Source organism: Bombina bombina, chromosome 9, assembly GCF_027579735.1.
Source record: "Bombina bombina isolate aBomBom1 chromosome 9, aBomBom1.pri, whole genome shotgun sequence".
NCBI classification, from domain to species: domain Eukaryota; kingdom Metazoa; phylum Chordata; class Amphibia; order Anura; family Bombinatoridae; genus Bombina; species Bombina bombina.
Genome location: NC_069507.1, coordinates 235,117,605 through 235,138,479, shown reverse-complemented (window position 1 = coordinate 235,138,479; position 20,875 = coordinate 235,117,605). Strand labels below are relative to the sequence as shown.

Genomic DNA, 20,875 nt, shown 5'->3' with positions numbered 1-20,875 from the left:
TAAGCTTTCCCTTGGAAAAAAAGTTCGGAAAGAAAATTTACTATAAAAACTACAGGAGCCGAAAAGGGATCAACCTGCCTGTTAGAACACCAACTAACCTATGATGCCCAGGCTGAAGAGTAACATTTTCTGGTGCCAGGGGCCCAAGATTCTCGAAGGAGAAGTTGAGCGTCTCTAGAAAGGCCTTCAGAAGACCAGAATCCCCTGAAATCTGCCAAGCTAGCAGGGGAAGGCGTTCCTGGAGAATGAGGGGGTGAGGTTCGCCTTTCGGGTCTGAAAGGATGTCGAGCCGATTGGGCAGAAGAAGAGGCAGCGAAACAGCCATCTCCAGAAGGAGCGGGAACCAGGGCTGCATCGGCCAAAAGGGGGTAATCACAGTCAGGGAACATTTGAACCTCCTGACCATCCAGAGGGTTCTCGTAATGAGAGAGAAGGGGGGAAAAGCGTAAGCTCCGGATTGAGGCCAAATCTGCAGGAAAGCATCCGAGGCCTCGCTCCCCGGGTCTGGAAGCCAGCTGAAATAACGCGGTAACTGATGATTGATCCTGGAGGCGAAAAGGGAGCAAAAACTCTGTGACTTTTCAGAAAAACAGGGCGAAGAAGACACCAATCGCTATAGTCTCTCCAAAAACGAGAGAACCAGTCCGCGACAATATTGGAGACTCCAGCGATATACTGAGCCTGGAGAGAAATGTTGCGGGAGGCACAGAACCTGAACAGTTCTGAGGCAAGATCTGATAGCATCTTGGATTTCGTACCTCCCATGCGATTAATGTATTGGACCGCAGATATGTTGTCCATACGGAGGAGGATGCAGCAATCCGTAAATTGTTTGGAGAAAGAGCGAATGGCAAAAGAGCCGACCAAAAGCTCTAGGCAGTTGATGTGTAAAGTCTGTTCTAGAGGGGACCAAGACCCCCCCTGTCGCAGAGGTCTCGAAAGACGCTCCCCAACCCAGAAGACTGGCATCCGAGGAGAGCACAAAGTCTGGCGAGGATCCAAAGATAGCCTTGCCATTCCAAGACTCCATGTGAAGGAGCCACCCGGACATTTCTGCACGGACCTCCTCGTTCAAGCAAATCATCTGATGATATGAACTGCATTCTCTGAAAGACTGAATCTTCAGTCTCTGCATTGCTCGGTAATGCAGAGGGGCTGGAAAAATCGCCTGAATGGAAGAGGTGAGAAGCCCGATGATTCTGGAAAGCTGGTGGATAGAGACGCCAACACCTCTCGAATTTCCAATTTGATCTTGTCGATCTTCTCCTGAGGTACAAGGAGCAGACCTGAGGCAGAGTCTAGGAGAAAACCTAGAAACTCTTTCTGAGAGGGAATTAGGGCCGATTTTTCTGAATTGATAACAAATCCTAGTCCCCGAAGAAGGGAGGAAGTTGTCTGTAAGTGACAAAGGAGGGAAGTACGATCTTCTGCCATGAGGAGAATGTCGTCCAGGTAAATAATAAGGCGTATGCCTTTGCCTCTGAGGGTTGCAATGACGGGTTTTAGTAGTTTGGTGAAACACCAAGGAGCTGAACTGAGGCCGAAAGGAAGGCAAGTAAATTGCCAAATCCTGTCGTCCCAGATGAACCTGAGGAATTTCCGATGGTCTGGAAACACTGGGACCGTATGGTAAGCATCTGTCAAGTCCAGGCGGACGAACCAATCTCCAATATGGAGTAGGTCCCTGAGCATGTGGATACACTCCATCTTTAAATGGCGGTATACTACGAAGTAATTTTAATTCCCGAAGGTTGATGACAGGACGGAATCCACCTGTCTTTTTCTTTACTAGGAAAAGGTTGCTTAAAAACCCCTCCTCCGGGTCTGAAACCTCCTCTATAGCACCTTTGAGAAGAAGAGATTGTACCTCTGAACCAATAAGGTCTACGTTTGATTTTGAAGGATTCAGGGGTTTTGGGTGACAACTCTGGAAGGGAGGGCAAATGTATTCTAGTCTGAAGCCTCTCACTGTCTGGGCAATCCAAGGGTCCTGAGAAATTAAAACCCACCTATGGGAAAAAAGGGAGAGTCTGCCTGCAAAGGGAGATATGGGGGAAGAAGTCAGGAATAAAGGAGGAGTACTCACTCTGGGTAGCGGGAGGGCCTGGAGGTAGGGCGGGTCTGGGAAGGGCTGATCTGGTCCTGACTGCTCGTGCTTTTGGTGGGAAGAGAGTTCTCTGAGGGTAGGATGGGTACTGCTGGAAGGCGACTGCTTGGCGTTGCTGAACCATGAACTGTTGACGGCCGGGCAGACGACCCCTGAATCTGCCGGCCCTGCCAAAAACCCGATTAGAAGGCTTGAAAACTCTCCTAAGGGAGGCTTGAATCCTATTTATAGAAGTGAAAGTGGAGACATAATGTCTCATAATATCCAAAAAAAAGGTTCTCCAAAAAGAAGACCTTTGGCTGAAGAGCCTGCTTCCTTGACAGCGAGAACAGCCAATCTAGGATTAATTCTCAAGAGGGCAGATCTTCTGCGTTCAGTAGAAATGGCTACGTTGGCGTTGCCAAGGAAGCAGAAAGCTCGAAAAGCCCATTCTCGAATGGCAAAAGGGTCCAAAGGAGAGCCAGGCAAAAGGGCTTCATCTGAAAGATGCAAAATCTGGGCCAAAGGACCCGATATGTCCAGAAGCTTATCCTGAACTCCTCTAAGAGCCTTGTCTAAGCCCTTTCTAGGATCCTTTCCCCTTTTAGTTAGAAAGGTAGTTTAGCGTCAAACTCAGGAGCTACGGATTCCCTACCAGGGAGGGAAGGTCTACGGCATTCCGCCCGTAATTTATTACGATCTTCACGATCGAGAGGTTTGCGTAGAGATTTCTGCAAAAAACGGGAGAGATGAGGAGCTAACGCCCAGTACGAAGACCTGGGATGTTTTTTTTTTTTTTGTTTGTTTTTTATGTATTTTTTATTGAAGTCATAAACAGATACAACCAAAGGGTATGCCCCAAAACATTTACAGAAAAGTGCAAATACAATATTGTTAGATAAGTGTTACAAACAAAACCCTATAGTAAGGGCATAATGTATCTAAATAGCACACGTAATGTTATAAAATTTGGACAGCTTACAGTAAGACTTCAGTTTTATAATAAAGGTAATAACAATAAAACAAAAATAGTCCTCCCAGGGCCATATGGAAGGCAAATCAGAGTGTCAACTCAGATACAATTAGGGCCAGGGGGGAATTAGCTTTATAGTTTAAAGGGGGGGGGGATGCAGCGGGCAAGAGCCGCTCGTAATAGAGTAGGGAAGGGGTGGGGGGGGGGGAGGGCGGAGCCAGTTAGTATGTCCAATTTGTAACTACACTGATAACTCAGAGATTTTAAATACACTACTAAATAGAATTATCGTCTATTTACACCGTGAGTAAATTTAAACTAGGGTATGTAATAGCTTCCTATTGAGGAGGTCAACAGGGGGAGAAAAGTAAATATATAAATATAGAACACCATGTATACTGTCAGATTCCATATACATACTCCAAACCAAGAACAGTAGTTTATCTGATATGCTGAGCCGTGTTTTCCCAGTTAACACAGCCCAGCAGCATCCATTATTACATATATTAAGAGGCTACGGTAGAGCTGAACACTTTATGGTGCAAGTTGATCTGCTTTCTATAAAATAATTAAAGATAGTTATTGATAAGGCTATGTGAGAAGGGGGAATACCAGTATACATGGAATATAGGGGACTTCTGAAGGAGCTCCTCTCCTGGGGAAATACCAGCTATAGGCGATGTGGGAAAAAGGAATAGGGGTATGACCCACGGACAACAAGCACCGGCGGGAAAGGGAGGAGAGGAGCCCATTAGTAACAGAAAATTTGTACTAGTAATAAATTCAATGTAGGGGATATCATTTCCTAGGAGCATAGATGTATTAAAGCTTGCAATGTAATCCTTGTATGTATCCTTGATATATAGAAGATGGAAGTCAGGAATAAGGACAACATCACAATTGAAAAGTAGTATAGACTGTCACTGTAAGACCCTGGCTGACATGATATTAACTAGTCTATAAAGTATACCCTACCTATAACCATAGGAGAAAATTGCTAGTTATATAAGGGGGAGTGTAAATTATTAAGGGAGAACCACTACAAAGCTGTACTTATAGATTGCAGTCGCTGTATTAGGCTAGACACTATATCCAGGCTATATCTGTAAACAAGAGGGCTTAATATTATACTTGATATATGCCACCACGCATAGACAATACCTATATACCAGAGGCCCTATATTAGACTTGTCACAATATGCAAGCCCATTGAAATGAATTTAACTATAATTTATCTACAGTGCTTACTTCTGGGAGTCGCTAGGCTTATCATTATAGATATTAATATAACCAACATGAATATGCCGCCTAAATTTTAATAGTATAAGTACTAATGCCTATATCATATGATGAATATCCCCTGTGTAATAAGCATATTGAAAACTGGCATAGCATTAAAAAGGAAGATAGATCATATAACCCATCATGTTAATAGTTATTTACATGGAGTAGACGTTGTAATGGAACAAGATGGATAACCACTAACTTTTAAGTAGCAGCTCAATGCAGAGATCGTACTTGTCTGAGAATATTATAACTATATACAATGTATGACAAGCAGGAGGGCTTTTATAAAACTGACGCTAAGACTCTAATCTCTAATCTTTACTGGGCTCCTATTAACAGCTCTCTTTCCTCCAGACCTGCCAGGGCTAAAACTTGCTAGTAGTTTGCGCTTGTAATCACAATAAAGAGCTTTGAAATAATATACATAGAGACATATCAAGTGATATTAACAATAAGAGTCAATAAACCCGGTTCCAATAAAACTGTTAGTGTAGAGTGTCAATCAGTGGGGTCCACAGACAGTGTAAAACGGTAGACAGAAAGTTCAGCAAATTACTGAATAAAAATGGTTATGTCCATCAGAGCGGAGGTCTTCGCGGTGTTGCAAACAGAAAATAAAATATCAGTCTTAGGACCACTTTTAAGGAAAGGGGTGTTGCAGCACACACTATTTCTTATGCTAGAAGTTTAGAAAAGAAAGGGTAACTAATATATAAATATAACATAACTGTGCATGAGCAATTTAAAGAGCAGTCTATATTAATGGGGATGTCTGGGAAGGAACAGCGATGACCAGTCTTTACCCTATTCCGCATCTGCATCCGTTCAGGCCATCGAAGCAACAGGTCATGAGACCGCCGAATACCAGTCCATACTGGTACCAGTAGTGATGGCCAGGCAGTTTGCAATTGCCCGGGGAGAGCGCTCCACCCTGAACTGAGTTATGGTGTCTCCATGAGGCCCCAACAACTCTAAAGGTCTCCAATGTAAGTGCTCTCACACTCTCAGCTGTAATGAACCTGATCTCGGAGTTGCAGTTTGGCGGTATGAGCTCCATCAGGCGCCAGATTGTATAAAACGTACCCGGCTGTCCAGCACTCATGTGGCGCTCCCCCCGCAAGATCAAGTGCACAGCCAGCGGTCGCCCGGCCCTGATCAGATCCTGCTGAGTAAAATTATGGTGGGGAAGAGTGGGTTCTGTATCAACAACGGGCGTACCGGTCCCGGTCCTGAGATCTGCCAAAGTCTCCTCTGTCTGCCCCTCCCGTGACAGGAGGTGCGCCACGCGAGCCGGAAACTCTAGATCCTCCATTGCGTCTTGCTTCATGGTTGCAGGTCCCTCCATACAAGACCGGAGACTAGCTGATAGTTCCTCAAAATTGGCAGATAATTGTAAGGCAAACTTCCATAGAGCTCTACGCACAGCAATAGAGCCTTCCTCCTTATCTGACGCCATAGTTGTAAAAGACCGCATGGGTCTATATGTGCATGGATTGTCAACTACAGCCAAGAGGGGAAAACTGGAATAAAAAAAATAGTTTCACAGTCCACAAATAAAGCAAAGACCGTCCTGCTTGTCCAGGGTTAAGCTTTAAAGCAAATTTCAAATAAAGAATCTCTCTTTGCTGATATATTTAATAAATTTCTGCAGGAGCTTTCTGGAGTGTGTCTTCTCTGCTTGGCTGCTGGCTCCGCCCCCCAGACCTGGGATGTTTAACGTGTTTAGGGCTAAAGATGGGATTCCCAGCCGGGTCCACCATATCGTCCTCTAGTTCAATTTGAGAAGACCGGGAGCGAGAAGTCTTAGCCTGAGGAGCTGAGATTGGATCAAGCTCTAGGTCAGACTGAGGATCCTCTTCCCAATCTAAGTCTGGAAAAGACTCCATATAGTCTTCCATATCAAAATTCTTAGAGTCTGAACTCTGAATCCCCACTTGCACACCCTGGGGGGGAAGGGTTCGTTTACCCCCTTTAGCCTCTGGGGAGGAGGTTCTGGCACCCCTATGTGAAACGCCCGGGGGAAGGGCTTTAGATTTTGGAGCCTTGCCCTTATGTGGGGCAGGGCAAGAATGAGGTTTTCAATGACGCGTGCACGATATTTGAGGGTCTGAATCCGGAGGATGAGGATTCTTCAAAATGAAGGGACTGGGGCTGTTCTAAAACCTTCTCAGGAGGAAGAGAAGGAACATTGTTTAAGGGCATTAGCTATGGCCGTATTAATATAAGCTAAAAGGTCCTCTTTGGATTGAGAGGAAGAAGGGGCGGGGTCAATGACAGGGTCAGCAGAATTGTGGAAAAGATGAGTTTGATCTAAATGAAAAAATAAAATATTGAAATAAAAATCAAACCCTTATTAAACATAGTTATAAGTAAAAAATAAAATAAAATGCATGTTAAGTTTATTTTTCTTCTGTTATGTGTGATCAGTCCACGGGTCATCATTACTTCTGGGATATAACTCCTCCCCAACAGGAAATGCAAGAGGATTCACCCAGCAGAGCTGCATATAGCTCCTCCCCTCTACGTCACTCCCAGTCATTCTCTTGCACCCAAAGACTAGATAGGATGTGTGAGAGGACTATGGTGATTATACTTAGTTTTTATAACTTCAATCAAAAGTTTGTTATTTTACAATAGCACCGGAGCGTGTTATTGCCTCTCTGGCAGAGTTTGAAGAAGAATCTACCAGAGTTTTTACTATGATTTTAACCGGAGTAGTTAAGATCATATTGCTGTTTCTCGGCCATCTGAGGGAGGTAAAAGCTTCAGATCAGGGGACAGCGGGCAGATGAATCTGCATTGAGGTATGTAGCAGTTTTTATTTTCTGAATGGAATTGATGAGAAAATCCTGCCATACCGTTATAATGACATGTATGTATACTCTACACTTCAGTATTCTGGGGATGGTATTTCACTGGAATTACTCTGTTAAAAGTACATTAAACCTTTTAATAGGTATTTATTATGTTAAACGTTTTTGCTGGAATGTAGAATCGTTTGCATTTTCTGAGGTACTGAGTGAATAAATATTTGGGCATTATTTTTCCACTTGGCAGTTGCTTGTTTTAATTGTGACAGTTTCGTTTCTCTCTCACTGCTGTGTGTGAGGGGGAGGGGCCGTTTTTGGCGCTCTTTGCTACGCATCAAAAATTTCCAGTCAGTTACTCTTGTATTTCCTGCATGATCCGGTTCATCTCTAACAGAACTCAGGGGTCTTCAAACTTCTTTGGAGGGAGGTAGATTCTCTCAGCAGAGCTGTGAGACTTATATATTGACTGTTATTAAAAACGTTGCTCTGTAATTTTTATGTTTCAAATTTAATTATTGTTACTTTACTAATGGGAACAAACCTTTGCTAAAAGTTGTGTTGTTTTTAAGGATTGATGCTATAACTGTCTTTCAGTTCATTATTTCAACTGTCATTTAATCGTTTAGTGCTTCTTTGAGGCACAGTACGTTTTTGTTAAATAAGATTGTAACCAAGTTGCAAGTTTATTGCTAGTGTGTTAAACATGTCTGATTCAGAGGAAGATATCTGTGTCATTTGTTCCAATGCCAAGGTGGAGCCCAATAGAAATTTATGTACTAACTGTATTGATGCTACTTTAAATAAAAGCCAATCTGTACAAATTGAACAAATTTCACCAAACAGCGAGGGGAGAGTTATGCCGACTAACTCGCCTCACGTGTCAGTACCTGCATCTCCCGCCCGGGAGGTGCGTGATATTATGGCGCCTAGTACATCTGGGCGGCCATTACAGATAACATTACAAGATATGGCTACTGTTATGACTGAAGTTTTGGCTAAATTACCAGAACTAAGAGGCAAGCGTGATCACTCTGGGGTGAGAACAGAGTGCGCTGATAATACTAGGGCCATGTCTGATACTGCGTCACAGCTTGCAGAGCATGAGGACGGAGAGCTTCATTCTGTGGGTGATGGTTCTGATCCAAACAGATTGGATTCAGATATTTCAAATTTTAAATTTAAATTGGAGAACCTCCGTGTATTACTAGGGGAGGTTTTAGCGGCTCTTAATGATTGTAACACTGTTGCAATACCAGAGAAATTGTGTAGGTTGGATAAATACTTTGCGGTACCGGCGAGTACTGACGTTTTTCCTATACCTAAGAGACTAACTGAAATTGTTACTAAGGAGTGGGATAGACCCGGTGTGCCGTTCTCACCCCCTCCAATATTTAGAAAGATGTTTCCAATAGACGCCACCACACGGGACTTATGGCAAACGGTCCCTAAGGTGGAGGGAGCAGTTTCTACTTTAGCTAAGCGTACCACTATCCCGGTGGAGGATAGCTGTGCTTTTTCAGATCCAATGGATAAAAAATTAGAGGGTTACCTTAAGAAAATGTTTGTTCAACAAGGTTTTATATTGCAACCCCTTGCATGCATCGCGCCGATTACGGCTGCGGCAGCATTTTGGATTGAGTCTCTGGAAGAGAACCTTAGTTCAGCTACCCTGGACGACATTACGGACAGGCTTAGAGTCCTTAAACTAGCTAATTCATTCATTTCGGAGGCCGTAGTACATTTAACCAAACTTACGGCTAAGAACTCAGGATTCGCCATTCAGGCACGTAGGGCGCTGTGGCTAAAATCCTGGTCAGCTGATGTAACTTCTAAGTCCAAATTACTTAATATACCTTTCAAGGGGCAAACTTTATTTGGGCCCGGTTTGAAAGAAATTATCGCTGACATTACAGGAGGTAAGGGCCACGCCCTGCCTCAAGACAAAGCCAAAGCTAAGGCTAGACAGTCTAATTTTCGTCCCTTTCGGAATTTCAAAGCAGGAGCAGCATCAACTTCCACTGCACCAAAACAGGAAGGAGCTGTTGCTCGTTACAGACAAGGCTGGAAACCTAACCAGTCCTGGAACAAGGGCAAGCAGGCCAGGAAACCTGCTGCTGCCCCAAAGACAGCATGAACCGAGGGCCCCCGATCCGGGACCGGATCTAGTGGGGGGCAGACTCTCTCTCTTCGCCCAGGCTTGGGCAAGAGATGTTCAGGATCCCTGGGCGCTAGAGATCATATCTCAGGGATACCTTCTAGACTTCAAATTCTCTCCCCCAAGAGGGAGTTTTCATCTGTCAAGGTTGTCAACAAACCAGATAAAGAAAGAAGCGTTTCTACGCTGTGTACAAGATCTGTTATTAATGGGAGTGATCCATCCGGTTCCGCGGTCGGAACAAGGACAAGGGTTTTACTCAAACCTGTTTGTGGTTCCCAAAAAAGAGGGAACTTTCAGGCCAATCTTGGATTTAAAGATCCTAAACAAATTCCTAAGAGTTCCATCGTTCAAAATGGAAACTATTCGGACAATCTTACCCATGATCCAAAAGGGTCAGTACATGACCACAGTGGATTTAAAGGATGCTTACCTTCACATACCGATTCACAAAGATCATTACCGGTATCTAAGGTTTGCCTTCTTAGACAGGCATTACCAGTTTGTAGCTCTTCCATTCGGATTGGCTACGGCTCCAAGAATCTTCACAAAGGTTCTGGGTGCCCTTCTGGCGGTACTAAGACCGCGAGGAATTTCGGTAGCTCCGTACCTAGACGACATTCTGATACAAGCTTCAAGCTTTCAAACTGCCAAGTCTCATACAGAGTTAGTTCTGGCATTTCTAAGGTCGCATGGATGGAAAGTGAACGAAAAGAAGAGTTCTCTTTTTCCTCTCACAAGAGTTCCATTCTTGGGGACTCTTATAGATTCTGTAGAAATGAAGATTTATCTGACAGAAGACAGATTAACAAAGCTTCTAAATGCATGCCGTGTCCTTCATTCCATTCAACTCCCGTCAGTAGCTCAATGCATGGAGGTGATCGGCTTAATGGTAGCAGCAATGGACATAGTACCCTTTGCACGTCTACATCTCAGACCGCTGCAATTGTGCATGCTGAGTCAGTGGAATGGGGATTACTCAGACTTGTCCCCTACTCTGAATCTGGATCAAGAGACCAGAAACTCTCTTCTATGGTGGCTTTCTCGGCCACATCTGTCCAGGGGGATGCCATTCAGCAGGCCGGACTGGACAATTGTAACAACAGACGCCAGCCTACTAGGTTGGGGCGCTGTCTGGAATTCTCTGAAGGCTCAGGGACAATGGAATCAGGAGGAAAGTCTCCTACCAATAAACATTCTGGAATTAAGAGCAGTTCTCCATGCCCTTCTGGCTTGGCCCCAGTTAAAAACTCGGGGGTTCATCAGGTTTCAGTCGGACAACATCACGACTGTAGCTTACATCAACCATCAAGGAGGGACAAGAAGCTCCCTAGCAATGATGGAAGTATCAAAGATAATTCGCTGGGCAGAGTCTCACTCTTGCCACCTGTCAGCAATCCACATCCCGGGAGTGGAGAACTGGGAGGCGGATTTCTTGAGTCGCCAGACTTTTCATCCGGGGGAGTGGGAACTTCATCCGGAGGTCTTTGCCCAAATACTTCGACGTTGGGGCAAACCAGAGATAGATCTCATGGCGTCTCGCCAGAACGCCAAACTTCCTCGCTACGGGTCCAGATCCAGGGATCCGGGAGCGGTTCTGATAGATGCTTTAACAGCACCTTGGAACTTCGGGATGGCTTATGTGTTTCCACCCTTCCCGCTGCTTCCTCGATTGCCAAAATCAAACAGGAGAGAGCATCAGTGATTCTAATAGCGCCTGCATGGCCACGCAGGACTTGGTATGCAGATCTAGTGGACATGTCATCCTGTCCGCCTTGGTCTCTACCTCTAAGACAGGACCTTCTGATACAGGGTCCATTCAAACATCAAAATCTAACTTCTCTGAAGCTGACTGCTTGGAAATTGAACGCTTGATTTTATCAAAACGTGGTTTTTCTGAGTCGGTTATTGATACCCTGATACAGGCTAGGAAGCCTGTTACCAGAAGGATTTACCATAAGATATGGCGTAAATACCTATACTGGTGCGAATCCAAAGGTTACTCCTGGAGTAAGGTTAGGATTCCTAGGATATTGTCCTTTCTACAAGAAGGTTTAGAAAAGGGTTTATCGGCTAGCTCATTAAAGGGACAGATCTCAGCTCTGTCCATCTTGTTACACAGGCGTCTGTCAGAAAATCCAGACGTCCAGGCCTTTTGTCAGGCTTTAGCTAGGATCAAGCCTGTGTTTAAAACTGTTGCTCCGCCATGGAGTTTAAACTTAGTTCTTAACGTTTTACAGGGTGTTCCGTTTGAACCCCTTCATTCCATTGATATAAAATTGTTATCTTGGAAAGTTCTGTTTTTAATGGCTATTTCCTCGGCTCGAAGAGTCTCTGAGTTATCAGCCTTACATTGTGATTCTCCTTATCTGATTTTTCACTCAGACAAGGTAGTTCTGCGTACTAAACCTGGGTTCTTACCTAAGGTAGTCACTAACAGGAATATCAATCAAGAGATTGTTGTTCCATCCTTGTGTCCAAATCCTTCTTCAAAGAAGGAACGTCTTCTACACAATCTGGATGTAGTTCGTGCCCTCAAGTTCTACTTGCAGGCAACTAAGGATTTTCGACAAACGTCTTCCCTGTTTGTCGTGTACTCTGGTCAGAGGAGAGGTCATAAGGCTTCGGCTACCTCTCTCTCCTTCTGGCTTCGTAGCATAATTCGTTTAGCCTATGAGACTGCTGGACAGCAGCCTCCTGAAAGAATTACAGCTCATTCTACTAGAGCTGTGGCTTCCACTTGGGCCTTTAAGAATGAGGCCTCTGTTGAACAGATTTGCAAGGCTGCAACTTGGTCTTCGCTTCATACTTTTTCCAAATTTTACAAATTTGACACTTTTGCTTCTTCGGAGGCTATTTTTGGGAGAAAGGTTCTTCAGGCAGTGGTTCCTTCTGTATAATGAGCCTGCCTATCCCTCCCGTCATCCGTGTACTTTTGCTTTGGTATTGGTATCCCAGAAGTAATGATGACCCGTGGACTGATCACACATAACAGAAGAAAACATAATTTATGCTTACCTGATAAATTCCTTTCTTCTGTTGTGTGATCAGTCCACGGCCCGCCCTGTTTTAAGGCAGGTAAATATCTTTTAAATTATACTCCAGTCACCACTTCACCCTTGGTTTCTCCTTTCTCGTTGATTCTTGGTCGAATGACTGGGAGTGACGTAGAGGGGAGGAGCTATATGCAGCTCTGCTGGGTGAATCCTCTTGCATTTCCTGTTGGGGAGGAGTTATATCCCAGAAGTAATGATGACCCGTGGACTGATCACACAACAGAAGAAAGGAATTTATCAGGTAAGCATAAATTATGTTTTTAGAAGAGGCAGGATTTGAACCCTGAAACTACAACCTCAATAGAATACAGTCTTAGCCCACAGAGCTATAGAGAAAGCTCAATAAAAGCAGATATTTCAACCTGATAACACTTTTTTTTTTTTTTCTTCAAAAAACGTTACAGAAAAAACTTTATGCAGTTGAAAATAAATGCTATATTTATTTGTACAACCTCATCTGAAATTAAGAAATACAAAGAATGTTAAAAAAGAAAAAATGTTTTTAAAAACCTTTGGAGACCGTTTTGCATAAATTAAACAATTTTGGCGGGAAAACAATACTTGCTAGAAAAGCAAAAACTGAGTTGCCTAATATTAATATTTAAAATGTAATGTTACTCGAATTTTATCAATTTCGCTGTCAGATCTGAGGCTGCTATCCTCTTCCTAATTAAAAATAATACTACCGCCACACCCTCGATCCGGAGCCGCTACAGGCCGCAACTCACACATCCGACCAGATTGATTTTTTTAACAGTCACCGGTCAGATGCGTGTCCGCGAGATCCGAGCGGCACCGGACCAAACAGAGAGACAGAGGACAAGGAGAGTCACGAGGGACCGCAATGCGATCCGGTGACAGGAAACGGAGCAGTCACTATGAAAGCGGCTGCTCCGTTTAGAAAGAGGGCTAAGAAGAAAAAACAGGTAAAACCTGCACTGAAGGAAAACTGTTTGAAAATAGCTATGACAATAAATCACACTTGCTAAATTAGGTTATAATATATATATATATATATATATATAACTACGAATTAGAAAAGTAAATATAGAAAAAACAGTAATTAGAAAGAAAACAATTATTAGAAATGATAGCCAAAATCAAGCTAAGTAAAAAAACCTGCAATGAAATTTATCTGAAATAAGGTTATTAGAAATAATATTACAATACAAAGAAATACGTGACCTGCTGTCTTGGAAGCAGCAAAGAAAAGAGGAAGGACTTAGATTGTTCTGGACTCTTTAATACTATGCTATATCCTGATTGGTTATACACTGTTGCTATGTTATTTTTACTTCTTTACAGTTTTCTTTGCTGCTGTTTTGGTTTTCAGTAAAGAATAATGCAAAATATGAAGCCTCCTGTCTTGACATAAAATTTATGTTTTTTGAAAGTGCTTCATTCTCTTGGTATCCCTTGTTAAAAAGGAATACGCACATGTCCTACACTAGAGGGAGCTATCTGCTGATTGGTGCCTGCACACATTTGTCTCTTGTGATTGGCTAACTAGATGTGTTCATCTAGCTGCCAGTAGTGCAATACTGTTCCTTCAGTAAAGAATAACAAGAGAATGAAGCAAACTTTATAATAGAAATAAATTGGAAAGTTGTTGACAATTGTGTGTTCTATCCAAATCATGAAATAAAATTTTGGGGTTTCCTGTCATTTTAAAAACCTTTTTCTGCTTGTTGGTATTTTGAGGAATTTCTCAAGAAAGTTGTCACACTATGTAGCAATTTGGAAGCAGTGCCTGTCTCCTCTCTCTACAGATATCAGCTTAGCTACATGTGTCAACAACTGTGTTGTAACAAGTACATGATAATTACGGGTACAGTGCTAAACATTAAAGAGCAGCATCAGAAAGACGTCTCACTACCAATTCAATTCAAATTGCAGTAGTACCTGCCGTTATTACATATTACTAGCCAAGGGTGCTTTTTTCATACTTTCAGCTAATCAGATGTAGGGAAATTTGACCTCACATTTTCCCATTTTATATGTTAAAATCCATGGTAGTCAATTAGCTTTTTTTTTGTTCCTTTGTGTAAATTTGATTTCATGTTATTTTGACTCTTGTGACAAAATAGGCTATTAATTTAGTTTGTGTTCTTGGAAATAACATCTGCTTTATATTTTTTTAGAGGATGGTCAGTGGTACAGAGCTGTGATACTGGACATTTCTGAATCTGTAGTCCAAGTTGCATATGCTGATTATGGAAATGTTGAAAGTCTTCCTGTTTCCAGTCTTATTCCAATAAAGGCAAGTTTTCTGCAGCCTCCTGTACCAATTATAAGGTGTGGACTTTCAGGTAAGAGGGTAATGTTTTAATTTTCCTCTCTACATTTAAAAATAATTTGTGGATTTTGAAATATACACATTTAATAATTTATTTACACAGGAAGCATTTATACTATTCTTAGTAAAATCTGAACATTTTTCCATCTTAATATGGAAAGAGTCCACAGCTGCATTCCTTACTTGTGGGAAATACTGAACCTGGACACCAGAAGGAGGCAAAGACACCCCAGCCGAAGGCTTAAATAACTTCTACCCCCCTCCCCCCAAGGCAGTACATAGTGCGATCTGCAATCTTATCTCAGAAACTGCAGCATGCCGGCACAAAGAATGGGCAGGTGCATTGTGCAGAGAATTTTTCTCAACATTCTCATGAGCAGCGATTTCAAATACTTAGCGACAACTGACACATACTACAAACATTTTTCTTTCATGTAATTAGCAAGAGTCCATGAGCTAGTGACGTATGGGATATACATTCCTACCAGGAGGGGCAAAGTTTCCCAAACCTTAAAATGCCTATAAATACACCCCTCACCACACCCACAATTCAGTTTTACAAACTTTGCCTCCGATGGAGGTGGTGAAGTAAGTTTGTGCTAGATTCTACGTTGATATGCGCTCCGCAGCAAGTTGGAGCCCGGTTTTCCTCTCAGCGTGCAGTGAATGTCAGAGGGATGTGAGGAGAGTATTGCCTATTTGAATGCAGTGATCTCGTTCTACGGGGTCTATTTCATAGGTTCTCTGTTATCGGTCGTAGAGATTCATCTCTTACCTCCCTTTTCAGATCGACGATATACTCTTATATATACCATTACCTCTGCTGATTCTCGTTTCAGTACTGGTTTGGCTTTCTACAAACATGTAGATGAGTGTCCTGGGGTAAGTAAATCTTATTTCTCCAACATAGGTGTGTCCGGTCCACGGCGTCATCCTTACTTGTGGGATATTCTCTTCCCCAACAGGAAATGGCAAAGAGCCCAGCAAAGCTGGTCACATGATCCCTCCTAGGCTCCGCCTACCCCAGTCATTCTCTTTGCCGTTGTACAGGCAACATCTCCACGGAGATGGCTTAGAGTTTTTTAGTGTTTAACTGTAGTTTTTATTATTCAATCAAGAGTTTGTTATTTTGAAATAGTGCTGGTATGTACTATTTACTCAGAAACAGAAAAGAGATGAAGATTTCTGTTTGTATGAGGAAAATGATTTTAGCAACCGTCACTAAAATCCATGGCTGTTCCAGACAGGACTGTTGAGAGCAATTAACTTCAGTTGGGGGAACAGTGAGCAGTCTCTTGCTGCTTGAGGTATGACACATTCTAACAAGACGATGTAATGCTGGAAGCTGTCATTTTCCCTCTGGGATCCGGTAAGCCATGTTTATTACGATTGTAAATAAGGGCTTCAAAAGGGCTTATTAAGACTGTAGACTTTTTTTGGGCTAAATCGATTGATTATTAACACATATTTAGCCTTGAGGAATCATTTTATCTGGGTATTTTGATATAATAATATCGGCAGGCACTGTTTTAGACACCTTATTCTTTAGGGGCTTTCCCAAAGCATAGGCAGAGCCTCATTTTCGCGCCGGTGTTGCGCACTTGTTTTTGAGAGGCATGGCATGCAGTCGCATGTGAGAGGAGCTCTGATACTTAGAAAAGACTTTCTGAAGGCGTCATTTGGTATCGTATTCCCCTTGGGGCTTGGTTGGGTCTCAGCGAAGCAGATACCAGGGACTGTAAAGGGGTTGAAGTTCAAAACGGCTCCGGTTCCGTTATTTTAAGGGTTAAAGCTTCCAAATTTGGTGTGCAATACTTTTAAGGCTTTAAGACACTGTGGTGAAAATTTGGTGAATTTTGAACAATTCCTTCATGTTTTTTCGCATTTGCAGTAATAAAGTGTGTTCAGTTTAAAATTTAAAGTGACAGTAACGGTTTTATTTTAAAACGTTTTTTGTACTTGTTATCAAGTTTATGCCTGTTTAACATGTCTGAACTACCAGATAGACTGTGTTCTGAATGTGGGGAAGCCAGAATTCCTATTCATTTAAATAAATGTGATTTATGTGACAATGACAATGATGCCCAAGATGATTCCTCAAGTGAGGGGAGTAAGCATGGTACTGCATCATTCCCTCCTTCGTCTACACGAGTCTTGCCCACTCAGGAGGCCCCTAGTACATCTAGCGCGCCAATACTCCTTACTATGCAACAATTAACGGCTGTAATGGATAATTCTGTCAAAAACATTTTAGCCAAAATGAACACTTATCAGCGTAAGCGCGACTGCTCTGTTTTAGATACTGAAGAGCATGACGACGCTGATATTAATATTTCTGAAGGGCCCCTAACTCAGTCTGATGGGGCCAGGGAGGTTTTGTCTGAGGGAGAAATTACTGATTCAGGGAACATTTCTCAACAAGCTGAACCTGATGTGATTGCATTTAAATTTAAGTTGGAACATCTCCGCATTCTGCTTAAGGAGGTATTATCCACTCTGGATGATTGTGAGAAACTATGTAAAATGGACAAGTTCCTAGAGGTGCCGGGGCTCCCAGAAGCTTTTCCTATACCCAAGCGGGTGGCGGACATTGTTAATAAAGAATGGGAAAGGCCCGGTATTCCTTTCGTCCCTCCCCCCATATTTAAAAAATTGTTTCCTATGGTCGACCCCAGAAAGGACTTATGGCAGACAGTCCCCAAGGTCGAGGGAGCGGTTTCCACTTTAAACAAACGCACCACTATACCCATAGAGGATAGTTGTGCTTTCAAAGATCCTATGGATAAAAAATTAGAAGGTTTGCTTAAAAAGATGTTTGTTCAGCAGGGTTACCTTCTACAACCAATTTCATGCATTGTCCCTGTCGCTACAGCCGCATGTTTCTGGTTCGATGAGCTGATAAAGGCGGTCGACAGTGATTCTCCTCCTTATGAGGAGATTATGGACAGAATCAATGCTCTCAAATTGGCTAATTCTTTCACCCTAGACGCCACTTTGCAATTGGCTAGGTTAGCGGCTAAGAATTCTGGGTTTGCTATTGTGGCGCGCAGAGCGCTTTGGTTGAAATCTTGGTCGGCTGATGCGTCTTCCAAGAACAAACTACTTAACATTCCTTTCAAGGGGAAAACGCTGTTTGGCCCTGACTTGAAAGAGATTATCTCGGATATCACTGGGGGTAAGGGCCACGCCCTTCCTCAGGATCGGCCTTTCAAGGCAAAAAATAAACCTAATTTTCGTCCCTTTCGTAGAAACGGACCAGCCCAAAGTGCTACGTCCTCTAAGCAAGAGGGTAATACTTCTCAAGCCAAGCCAGCTTGGAGACCAATGCAAGGCTGGAACAAGGGAAAGCAGGCCAAGAAACCTGCCACTGCTACCAAGACAGCATGAAATGTTGGCCCCCGATCCGGGACCGGATCTGGTGGGGGGCAGACTCTCTCTCTTCGCTCAGGCTTGGGCAAGAGATGTTCTGGATCCTTGGGCGCTAGAAATAGTCTCCCAAGGTTATCTTCTGGAATTCAAGGGACTTCCCCCAAGGGGGAGGTTCCACAGGTCTCAGTTGTCTTCAGACCACATAAAAAGACAGGCATTCTTACATTGTGTAGAAGACCTGTTAAAAATGGGAGTGATTCATCCCGTTCCATTAAGAGAACAAGGGATGGGGTTCTACTCCAATCTGTTTATAGTTCCCAAAAAAGAGGGAACGTTCAGACCAATCTTAGATCTCAAGATCTTAAACTAGTTTCTCAAGGTTCCATCGTTCAAGATGGAAACCATTCGAACTATTCTTCCTTCCATCCAGGAAGGTCAATTCATGACCACGGTGGATTTAAAGGATGCGTATCTACATATTCCTATCCACAAGGAACATCATCGGTTCCTGAGGTTCGCATTCCTGGACAAACATTACCAGTTCGTAGTGCTTCCTTTCGGATTAGCCACTGCTCCAAGGATTTTCACAAAGGTACTAGGGTCCCTTCTAGCTGTGCTAAGACGAAGGGGCATTGCTGTAGTACCTTACTTGGATTCAAGCGTCGTCCCTTCCTCAAGCAAAGGCTCACACGGACATTGTCCTGGCCTTTCTCAGATCTCACGGATGGAAAGTGAACGTGGAAAAGAGTTCTCTATCTCCGTCAACAAGGGTTCCCTTCTTGGGAACAATAATAGACTCCTTAGAAATGAGGATTTTTCTGACAGAGGCCAGAAAAACAAAACTTCTAGACTCTTGTCGGATACTCCATTCCGTTCCTCTTCCTTCCATAGCTCAGTGCATGGAAGTGATCGGGTTGATGGTAGCGGCAATGGACATAGTTCCTTTTGCACGCATTCATCTAAGACCATTACAACTGTGCATGCTCAGTCAGTGGAATGGGGACTATACAGACTTGTCTCCGAAGATACAAGTAAATCAGAGGACCAGAGACTCACTCCGTTGGTGGCTGTCCCTGGACAACCTGTCACGAGGGATGACATTCCGCAGACCAGAGTGGGTCATTGTCACGACCGACGCCAGTCTGATGGGCTGGGGCGCGGTCTGGGGATCCCTGAAAGCTCAGGGTCTTTGGTCTCGGGAAGAATCTCTTCTACCGATAAATATTCTGGAACTGAGAGCGATATTCAATGCTCTCAAGGCTTGGCCTCAGCTAGCGAGGGCCAAGTTCATACGGTTTCAATCAGACAACATGACAACTGTTGCGTACATCAACCATCAGGGGGGAACAAGGAGTTCCCTGGCGATGGAAGAAGTGACCAAAATCATTCTATGGGCGGAGTCTCACTCCTGCCACCTGTCTGCTATCCACATCCCAGGAGTGGAAAATTGGGAAGCGGATTTTCTGAGTCGTCAGACATTGCATCCGGGGGAGTGGGAACTCCATCCGGAAATCTTTGCCCAAGTCACTCAGCTGTGGGGCATTCCAGACATGGATCTGATGGCCTCTCGTCAGAACTCCAAAGTTCCTTGCTACGGGTCCAGATCCAGGGATCCCAAGGCGGCTCTAGTGGATGCACTAGTAGCACCTTGGACCTTCAAACTAGCTTATGTGTTCCCGCCGTTTCCTCTCATCCCCAGGCTGGTAGCCAGGATCAATCAGGAGAGGGCGTCGGTGATCTTGATAGCTCCTGCGTGGCCACGCAGGACTTGGTACGCAGATCTGGTGAATATGTCATCGGCTCCTCCTTGGAAGCTACCTTTGAGACGAGACCTTCTTGTTCAGGGTCCGTTCGAACATCCGAATCTGGTTTCACTCCAGCTGACTGCTTGGAGATTGAACGCTTGATCTTATCGAAGCGAGGATTCTCAGATTCTGTTATCGATACTCTTGTTCAGGCCAGAAAGCCTGTAACTAGAAAGATTTACCACAAAATTTGGAAAAAATATATCTGTTGGTGTGAATCTAAAGGATTCCCTTGGGACAAGGTTAGGATTCCTAGGATTCTATCCTTCCTTCAAGAAGGATTGGAAAAAGGATTATCTGCAAGTTCCCTGAAGGGACAGATTTCTGCCTTGTCTGTGTTACTTCACAAAAAGCTGGCCGCTGTGCCAGATGTTCAAGCCTTTGTTCAGGCTCTGGTTAGAATTAAGCCTGTTTACAAACCTTTGACTCCTCCTTGGAGTCTCAATTTAGTTCTTTCAGTTCTTCAGGGGGTTCCGTTTGAACCCTTGCATTCCGTTGATATTAAATTATTATCTTGGAAAGTTTTGTTTTTAGTTGCAATTTCTTCTGCTAGAAGAGTTTCAGAATTATCTGCTCTGCAGTGTTCTCCTCCTTATCTGGTGTTCCATGCAGATAAGGTGGTTTTACGTACTAAACCTGGTTTTCTTCCAAAAGTTGTTTCTAACAAAAACATTAACCAGGAGATTATCGTACCTTCTCTATGTCCGAAACCAGTTTCAAAGAAGGAACGTTTGTTGCACAATTTGGATGTTGTTCGCGCTCTAAAATTCTATTTAGATGCTACAAAGGATTTTAGACAAACATCTTCCTTGTTTGTTGTTTATTCCGGTAAAAGGAGAGGTCAAAAAGCAACTTCTACCTCTCTCTCTTTTTGGATTAAAAGCATCATCAGATTGGCTTACGAGACTGCCGGACGGCAGCCTCCCGAAAGAATCACAGTTCATTCCACTAGGGCTGTGGCTTCCACATGGGCCTTCAAGAACAAGGCTTCTGTTGATCAGATATGTAGGGCAGCGACTTGGTCTTCACTGCACACTT

At 43.4% G+C, this 20,875-nt stretch overlaps 1 protein-coding gene across 1 annotated transcript in view; it reads left to right on the top strand.

Annotated features, from left to right (window-relative positions):
• TDRD1 (tudor domain containing 1) overlaps positions 1–20,875 on the top strand; it is an 881,429-nt gene that overhangs the window by 715,293 nt on the left and 145,261 nt on the right. The window contains exon 22 of the mRNA XM_053692993.1: positions 14,509–14,676. Coding sequence (XP_053548968.1) covers positions 14,509–14,676 — 168 coding nt within the window. The remainder of the gene's footprint in view (positions 1–14,508; positions 14,677–20,875) is intronic.